The 8922-nt window shown below is 42.7% G+C and overlaps 1 protein-coding gene across 4 annotated transcripts; it reads left to right on the top strand.

Annotated features, from left to right (window-relative positions):
• The first annotated feature begins 233 nt into the window (after positions 1-233).
• On the top strand, positions 234-8137 carry tox4b (TOX high mobility group box family member 4 b). 4 transcript variants are annotated; one of them, XM_081714527.1, is made up of 10 exons: positions 345-2610; positions 2846-2914; positions 3207-3482; positions 3633-3893; positions 4636-4968; positions 5375-5455; positions 5534-6166; positions 6336-6490; positions 6684-6701; positions 8097-8137. In XM_081714527.1, coding segments are annotated over exons 1-10 (1932 nt in total). In that variant the 5' UTR covers positions 345-2505; the 3' UTR covers positions 8098-8137. The 4 variants fall into 4 exon arrangements, with proteins under 4 accessions (XP_026887804.1, XP_081570653.1, XP_026887802.1 ...); XM_027032003.3 differs by lacking the exons at positions 345-2610; positions 8097-8137 and adding an exon at positions 234-330 and having other exon boundaries at positions 6684-7735; XM_027032001.3 differs by lacking the exon at positions 8097-8137 and having other exon boundaries at positions 346-2610; positions 6684-7735.
• The last annotated feature ends 785 nt before the right edge of the window (positions 8138-8922 follow it).

Genomic DNA, 8922 nt, shown 5'->3' with positions numbered 1-8922 from the left:
TTATGCATTCACATCTTCTTCCTAAACCAATTAACTCATCACTTTTACTAGAACAAGGGCATACCCCTAATTGTCATTTTCCTTTGTTGGTAAAGAGATCAAAATTATATGACATGGAATTTAGTAGGATCTGTGTTTGCTGACCGGCTCAGAAACCTCACTGGAGACTGGCCGAGTCTGCAACAACGCAGCCGGTAGCTTGCTTGCGTAACTTCCGTTTCCGAACTGAATCCGGAAGCCGGTGCCATGTTGTGAGTGCTTTTTTTGTGAGAATCCCTTTGATCGAAGTCACAAGACAGAAACGGTGTCGTTTTCAGGGCGAGTATGGAGGTAAGAAGAGAAGTTGAAAGTTACTCAGTGTAAATAGCTCATCTGTGTGGTACCTTGTCCACCCCCGACCTGTTAATTCACACTTTACAGCCCTTTTGTCCATTAAGTAGGAGATGAAAAGCCACCAAGCCCGTCCACACACGAAGCAACTTCCTTGTTGTAGTTATCCTATCTAGCTAGCTAACGACCGTTAGCAGCTAACCAAAATGAATGGCTTTCTGTATAGGAAAGTAGTTAATTGCACAATTTGCATTCAGAAAACTATTTTCTCAGCGTTTAACGGTTGACTGGATAACTTGGACATCGACCCCAATCCATATTTTCACTATTTTTGACATCACTTTTTTAATCTGGCTGTTTTGATGGATGCTTCTAGCTAGTATACCAAAGCTAGTCAGTCAGCGTCGTTCTTGATGATGGCTTGCTGGCGAAGGCTACATTACTTAACCTACCTGGGATATAGTCAAAATCGCACACTTGTCTATCATTCAGTTTTACACTTTTGTAATCGCTGGCAAGAAACCTCTTATCTTCAGCCATCTGTGTACTCTTTTAAACCATGCGGCAAAGAAAGTGACTTATAACAGAAACAGATTGTGATTTAACTTCTTTCATTGCTAAAATGTTAACTTGCTCTAGGTGACTAAATGGTCTTTCTTACAAAAGTTTATTAACTACCATATTTTAAAAACTACGAAGTGCAGGACTTCGTTTTAATAGGTGAATGTAACTAAAGATAAAATAAAACAAAACATTTCTGTAAAACAAATCGCCACAGTCGATGACTATGGGCTGAACTGGTGCATTTTTTCCTTTCTAAAAAGACATGATCTGTAAAGGGCAATCCCAACTTTATTTTTTAATTTACAGAAAGTCAAGTAACTTAAATTATGAAAATATGAATGTTAGCCAAACGTTTTCTTGAGTACAAATGTCCAGATAGTTCTAAAATAGATCAGACGACTCTGGGGCTTTCTGACATGTATGTGTAATACCCAGATCCAAAGTTCTTCCTTGGAGAACGGACCAGCAATTATATAACGTGATTGTCCTTCCACTTGGTTAAAATGTTTAACATTCAGTGCTGTTCCATCTATTTGCAGTGTGTGTACTACTGAATTAAAACCCACTCTGCTTACCGACTTAATATAATTTGTTGGTGGTGAATAACCCGACGATCTACACCATATTGGGCCACATTAGGACTATTTCACTGGCTGGTGATAGGGGGGGAGCTTGGTGGTTTTGAAAATACCACTTATATTATTACTCCCATTTATACTATAAACCACGTACATGGTTGGGGGAACATATTTTTTATGCGGATGCAATTGATATAACTTACATCGGGTTAAGAAACAGGGTTTAAACACGTTAAATGTCAAGACATACAGTTGACCCCTCTCTCTTCTACTATAATGAAATCCAAATCGATAACTGACTCAACTGAGATGCCTGTCGCGCACGTACAGGATCACAGAAAAACGCTCGCGATGTGACCGACCTTCTTGACAACCAGCTGGTTTTGGACTCTTGATCTGTATTTGGCTCGTTTTATTAACTCTGCAATTGTATTTGTGGTGTGCGTATTATTGGGCGTAGCACGAAACAGCACGATTGTTGTTAGTGACGCCGTTAGCCGTCTTTTTCCATGTGACTGTCATTCAAGTCGGCGCTGGTTACCTCGTTGCTTCCCATGTTAATAGCAAGCAGGCTAGTTAGCGAGCTAGCTAGCACGACTTCGGTCAGGATGATTCTACGCTCAAGAATCGTTTGTCTTTAATATGCACATCCGACTCTTATGTGCTGTTAAAGTCTAATGAAGGACGTTTGCTATGTTGTTTGTTAGAATGCGTGATTAGACTTCAAAGTTAGCTAACTAACCTAGCTAGCAAGCGCACCAGTACCGCAGTATGCGTCAGGCGTGCAAGATGGAACAAGCCAGGTCTTGAGTTAGCTAGTGGGGTAGACAAGTTATTTTTGGTATGGGAGTAAGTCCGAGGGGTTTGCTTCTTGCCAAGGCCTACGGTGTACTGGAAATCTTAACTGGAGAATTTTTACGACAGAGTGGTCGTTGTACTGAAACAACAGTCTAGTTCAGCTTTAATTCCTAAGATACGATTGTTTTACGTTGCTCACGCTGCTGAGATTTAAGATTTGTTACACTGGAATAAAATGGATCTAAACTTTTACTCTGATTTGACGGACGGGACTGGACAACCAGGCGATCCGGAGTTTCTGGATCCTCAGGCTTTTAATGGATTTGACACAGTTCAAAAGGTGATCACACAGGTCTTTAAGATAGAAATTTCGGCCAGTTGTTTTGCATTGTATGTATTGAAATGCTAATAAATATATTTTAACAACAGGCATCCAAAAGCCTCTCATTTTTGTTTGCCTGAAATTGAGCTGTTAATGAAAAGAACACTTTAATATGTGCTTATGTGACAATTCTGTTGATTTATTTCTTCTTTTCCTTTTCTACTCGCACTATATGGTTTTTATTTTGTTGCAGTTCCCTGGAGGAAGTGACAACTACTTGGCTATCAGTGGAGAAGGTCATCCTTTCCTGTCCTCCTCCGAGGTACTTCTTCCCTCCAAATACATCCTTTACGATCCAGGATGCTAAGGTGCTTTGCATACAAAATGCTCTGCTTCTTTTTGTCTGTGTCAGTGTCGGCACCCTTCAGGCTAAATCCCAAGTTAATGAGCAGAACGGGAATTAGGATGTGTAGGACAAAATAAACACTTCAGAGTCCAATTACTGTTGAAGCAAAGCTAGTAGCCATGAATGATCTGATATTCTATCAAAATGTACTAGTTTTCTTTGTATTTAATTATTTGGTTAGTTAATAATTTTATTTTTCCCCCTGCAGACTTTCCACACACCCAGTCTTGGCGATGAGGAGTTTGAAATCCCACCTATATCTTTGGACCCTGACTCCACCCTCAGCGTCTCGGATGTGGTGTCCCATTTTGGAGAGCTGGGCGATGGCGGCCCCTCCTCTGGCGTCCCTGGCAACGCTGTCGTCGAGGGCGATGACCCCTCCTTTGCTTCAACCTTCGTGAACCCATCTTCGCAGGGCCTGGAGCACCTTAGTCTGATGAGCCAGCAGGGAGGGGGGCCCATGCTTGCATCTACTCTGGGAATGGTGAGGAGATATTGGAAAAAGGTCCAGACATGTAGGGCTGCAGCCATACTTTGCTTTTACTAGTCATGCACAAATTATATAGGTCAGTTTGTTGTTATAGATGAGAAACACATTTCTAAACCCAACCCAATTGCCTTCGACCTGTTTCAGGATATTGGCCACCCTATTGGATCTCAGTTCAGTAACTCCTCCCCCATGACCATTGACGTTCCACTGACTGATATGAACCATGGTCTCCTGGGTCACAATCAGTTGACCACCATTGACCAGTCAGAGCTCAGTGCCCAGCTGGGTCTCAGTCTGGGTGGTGGGACTATCCTGCCACGCTCCCAGTCACCTGACCAACCGCTGTCCACCACCGGCTCACCTTCTGAATCTCTGCAGGATGATGACATGGACGACTTCAGAAGAGTGAGTCTTTGCAACCTTGTAAAGTTTTGTGGGAAATTATGTAATTGAGGTACAATTATAAGCCTTCATACTGATCTATAGAGCTTTTTAATGGGGAATTTTGTCAGTGTTGTAGAATTGAAAGTTTTTTTGACTGATTTTAAAGTGCAGTACAAGTTACAGGGCATGTCAAATACTATATGATATGCAAAATATATTGCACTATAAAATCAGATTTCAGAAGATCACAAATGCCAGTTGAATTGCAGTTGTTTTTTGGTGCATTTACCAGTTATCCTTAATGCATTGCTACATCTATATTTAGAACTTTTCTACTTTTCTACACAATGGGAATTGTTACATGATATTTGGGAAACTGATGTTCCAAGGAGTACCTGTATTGCTTTGCTTTCTTTAGTCATTTATTTGTTTCTGATTTTATTTGTACTGTGTAGTTAACTGTAATGTAGGTTATGTAGTACATCACATGGCTGCCCATTGCTTTGTTTTTAATTTTGGAAACTAATGGTGTATCTTAAAAGTTAAAGGACTAATTTCCCTGATCAAGATTATTTCTAAACCTAGACTAAAAAGTTATAATTCACCAGTGACACTATAATTTAGTCTAGGAATAATGCATGCCCAAAAAACAGTCCCATCATGTTCTGGAAACTAATCTCTACTTTCTTTGGCTACCATGCCCTTCTCCACCCCCCATACCCCTCCCCCTCCCCCCCCCTGCTCTGCCCACCCTCTGGCTCAGAAGAGCGTGCTGGTGGACTCCCCGGTCTCCCTCTCAGTCTCCCCTGGTGTCATCTCCCTGTCCCCGTCCCTTGCAGAGCAGCCCGCTACCTCCTCAGCTGTGGCCCCACCCACCTTGGCCCGGAAAGGCGTGACTGCTGGTGGAGGGGGTGGGGCAAAGAAAGGGAAGAAGAAGAAGGATCCTAACGAGCCTCAGAAGCCTGTGTCTGCCTATGCCTTGTTCTTCCGAGATACGCAGGCAGCCATCAAGGGCCAGAACCCCAATGCCACTTTTGGGGAAGTGTCCAAGATCGTGGCATCAATGTGGGACAGTCTGGGGGAAGAGCAAAAACAGGTACACCCGTGCGTGCGTGCGTGTGTGTGTGTGTGTATGTGTGTGTGTGTGTGTGTATATATATATATATATATATATATATATTTGCTGGTTGTTAAAATATCTCTGATCTGTACATTTATAATAACCACATGGTGTATTTAGCTTAACAGTACAACAGTTGAAGACCTCTTAATTTGCAGGGGATTTCATAATGTTGTGTGGAATTTTCTGTTGGCATTTTCCAAATGTTTATTAAACGTTTAAACGGACTTCTCCATGTGTCTTGGCAGTAGCTTATGTCAAATACATGTCTACCTTAATGCAGTCTTAAAAGATGAACATATACCAATGCTTACTAACACATTTAAAGATGTATCCTAATTGCAAGAATGCACTATTTCATATCACATTGTTTCTGCTTCAGGTTTACAAGAGGAAGACTGAAGCAGCTAAAAAGGAGTACCTTAAAGCACTGGCAGCTTACAGAGCCAATCTGCTCTCTCAGGTAATGTAATCAGCCATTCGTATTGATATTTGTCTACTTTACAACTGTTTATTTATAATTTGTTTTTGTCTCTTGCAGCCCACTATTGAGGTGTTGGACACACCCCCTTCTCCACCTGCCCCTCCCACTGTAGCCATGGCCACGCCTGAGCCGGCGGCACAGCCACCTTCGCGCTCGAGTCGCATCCCTCAGCACGCCCCTGACAACAACACCATCACCAACATCTGCACCTCCAACATCATCATCGATTTGCCACAGGTCACCACGCGCTCCCGCACGGGCGCCCACAAGCCGGCCGCTGTCCCTGCCACCACGCAGTCACCGCCCACCGTCGCCAAGATAGTCATAACCAAACAGCAAGTCATGCCCTTGGTGGCCCCCGCCTCTTCGGCCCGCCTGCCGCCTCCTCTCCAGCAGATGCAGAACACCCCTCCTCCCCCACGCCTCCAACAGATGGTACACTCCCCTGCCCCACCCCCGCTTCAGGCCAAGCCACGTGGCGGCAGTGCTGCCGGGCAGGTCGCCGCCACGGTTGCCACAGCACCACCACCACCTTTGCAAATCAAGATTGTCCCCGCCCCTGTACAGACAGACATGGCCACACCCATTATCGTGACCACGGCGGGGGAGGCGTCGGTGTCGTCTTCCCCTGCCTTGGCTGTGGAGGTGGCGCAGCCCACTGCTATAGTGACGGCAGAAGGAGAAGAAGGGGTATGCCTCCAAAAGTCAAAGCTAAAACAAAATGGATATATCAAACTACTCTTAAAACATTCATATAGTTACAGGTCATTTATTTTCAGTTGGGTTTATAGTGTGCTGTCTCATTTTCCGGCCATCATTTCACCTTTTTCTCTCCATTTCTTTCTCTCCTCGCTCTCAGATGGAGGTGGAGCTAAACGGCTCCCCTGCATCCGAAGTGGCGCCGCCGGCCGGCCCTGCCGTGTGCGTGCGTGCGGGCTGCAACAACCCGCCCATTGAGAGCAAAGACTGGGACCGCGAGTACTGCAGTAATGAGTGCGTGGCCACCCACTGCAGGTAGAGGCCTCTTACACAATGTTTCATTCACAGGATATTAGACTGCCATCCCAAAAATATAATGGACTGCATGCTACTGACCATCTTTTGCATGCTCATTGGGGTTCCCCCCCCCCCCCCCCTCCCCCATTTTGTCCTTCCACAGTGCACATGCCATTTGACTAAGCAGTGTTTTCACATCTTTCTCCAACAGGGACGTGTTCATGGCCTGGTGCGTAATCAGAGGACAGAACTCCACTACTGTAACTTAGTACTCACTTTAACAAGGCCGAGAGAGGGAGTGCCAGTCGGGGAAATCGCTTGGCATGTAGTAGACATGTTGAGAGAAACTGAAAAAAAGAGAGGATATAGTCGGCACAGTGCTGGGCGTTGTTCATCTCTACCTGGAAGTACACTATACGTGAACACAAAATTAAAGAGAGAGTTCAACCAGTAAAAGGCATGTGGCTGACGAGATATGAGTTCTGACTTCATCTAGTGAACTAACCAGCTGTTTCTTTAAACCATCCCTTTAAGCACTAAAATTAGATTTGAAGGCTGCAAAAGCAGTTTAAGAGAAGCCAGGGCAGCAGTCCCATGGGCCTTAAAAATCCTTGAATTTTTAAGAATTTGGAGGACAAATACAAGGCACTGCAATGTTTGAAAGATGCTTAAGGAGTTTTGAAGTTGATTACAAAATGAAATGTTATGAATGTACCTATTCTAAAATGTGAAATTGCTTGGGAACTAGTCGTTTCTCACTCATTGTTCTAAATTTGTTCACGTGTCATTGGCAAAGTCTGTGTTTGTCAGTTTTTTGTTTTTCCACTTGGTGCTCAGAAGGTTCTCAGAAAACCCTTGACTAGTTGATAAAGTGGGGACAGTCAGAGGAACCATGTTGAAAGGTTTGTTTAATGGACTCAAATTAACAAAATGTACAGGAAAGGGTTATGTCCATTTAAGATGGCACTAATGTTTGGCATCACAGATCAGTTATGTATGCGAGACGCACCAACTGAAATTATAAAAGGGAATTGGGTTCTTTTAAATTTGAAATTTTCAGTTGATTTTTTCTAAAATGAGTAGTTATTCCTGTTGGAGTTTACTTATGTATTGCTTTTGTTATGTGAGGTCAGAAGGTTAAGAATGGTCCGAAATAAGGGTGCATGTGTGTGCACGTGCTCATGCGTGCGTATGCGTATGTCTGCGCATGCATACGTGTTTTCTTATTGTGGATGAGATTAAATAAAACACCTCTTAAGCTAATTTAAGACTATCGTTGTACTGGAAGCGTAATAAGTAAACTATAATGCTGTGCTTCACTAGTAGACTAGTCATTCACTTTCTGTTAATATGTACAGCTTTCTGTGCTTCAGGTGCATTACTGCCCAGATGTGTAAAGAGACTGTTGCTGTGTCATATGGAAAACTTTTAAGATGCAGCAACACATATTGTCAGTCACAACAGACACATTTAACTTTGTATTAATTCTCTAGGGGGGAAAAGGGGGGGGGGGGGAACAGGCAGAAAATTAGAACAAATACAATATTTTTTAAAATTCTACATGGTTTTAAAATATACTGTATACTTGAACAAAATTTTATTGAATTTTTTCCTTGTTTTGCAGAGATAATAAACAGTTGTTGGAGACCAAATTGCAAAGTAATGCGCTCTCCATTTTTGTTTCATAAACATCCAGGACAAGTCATTTGTGTTTTTGTATGTTGCTTTAGTGGGGTCATGGTAATAGGTGGACATTGTAAACTGGTTATGAAATATCAGTATTTATATAAATGTTTTTATTATTGAGTTGTCTTTATATTAGTAATAAGGTGTTAATTAGAACTGGATAATAGAAACAGTCGCTCAAACTAATGCAGTACGCGTGCTCCGTCCAGTGGTGCACGGAGAAACCTCTGGGTGGGGTGGATATAGACATATAAAATTTTAATATTTTTTATTCTTTTTTTAAAATTATTATTTAATTAGTTGCCGAATGTACATGAAATGCTTTGCTCTTGGCCATAACACTTTAATATACACGTCCAAAGATTAATCGTTCTTTGTTTGTTGTTCACTTGGATCTTTGCTATTTATTTTAGTCCCTCTTTTATTTTAAGCGGGAATAGAAGTTATGTGCTGTACTTCCGCCAGGCGGATAATAAGTAAAGCTGTGACAGCACAGGTATACCCTTTGATGGATCGAAGTTAGAATCCCACGTGATTGGAGCGTTCCACTACATCCTCTTTGTGCTGAGCGAACCATTTTAAATGACAGGAGTTGGCGGGAAATTACAGGAAGGCGGGAAATTAGCGCATGGTCAAAAGTGGAGGAGCAGAGTTATGTCCTATGTTGCAAAGCGGCGCTGTAGTCGTTGGCGGCGCTGTCTTTGAAGGAACAAAGAGCTCAGCAGATTAATTCACTATACCGTGCTTTTTTTTTTTAACCGTGC

Source organism: Electrophorus electricus, chromosome 5, assembly GCF_041902795.1.
Source record: "Electrophorus electricus isolate QZ-2024a chromosome 5, ASM4190279v1, whole genome shotgun sequence".
Lineage (NCBI taxonomy): Eukaryota > Metazoa > Chordata > Actinopteri > Gymnotiformes > Gymnotidae > Electrophorus > Electrophorus electricus.
This window is presented reverse-complemented; position numbering and strand designations above follow the sequence as displayed.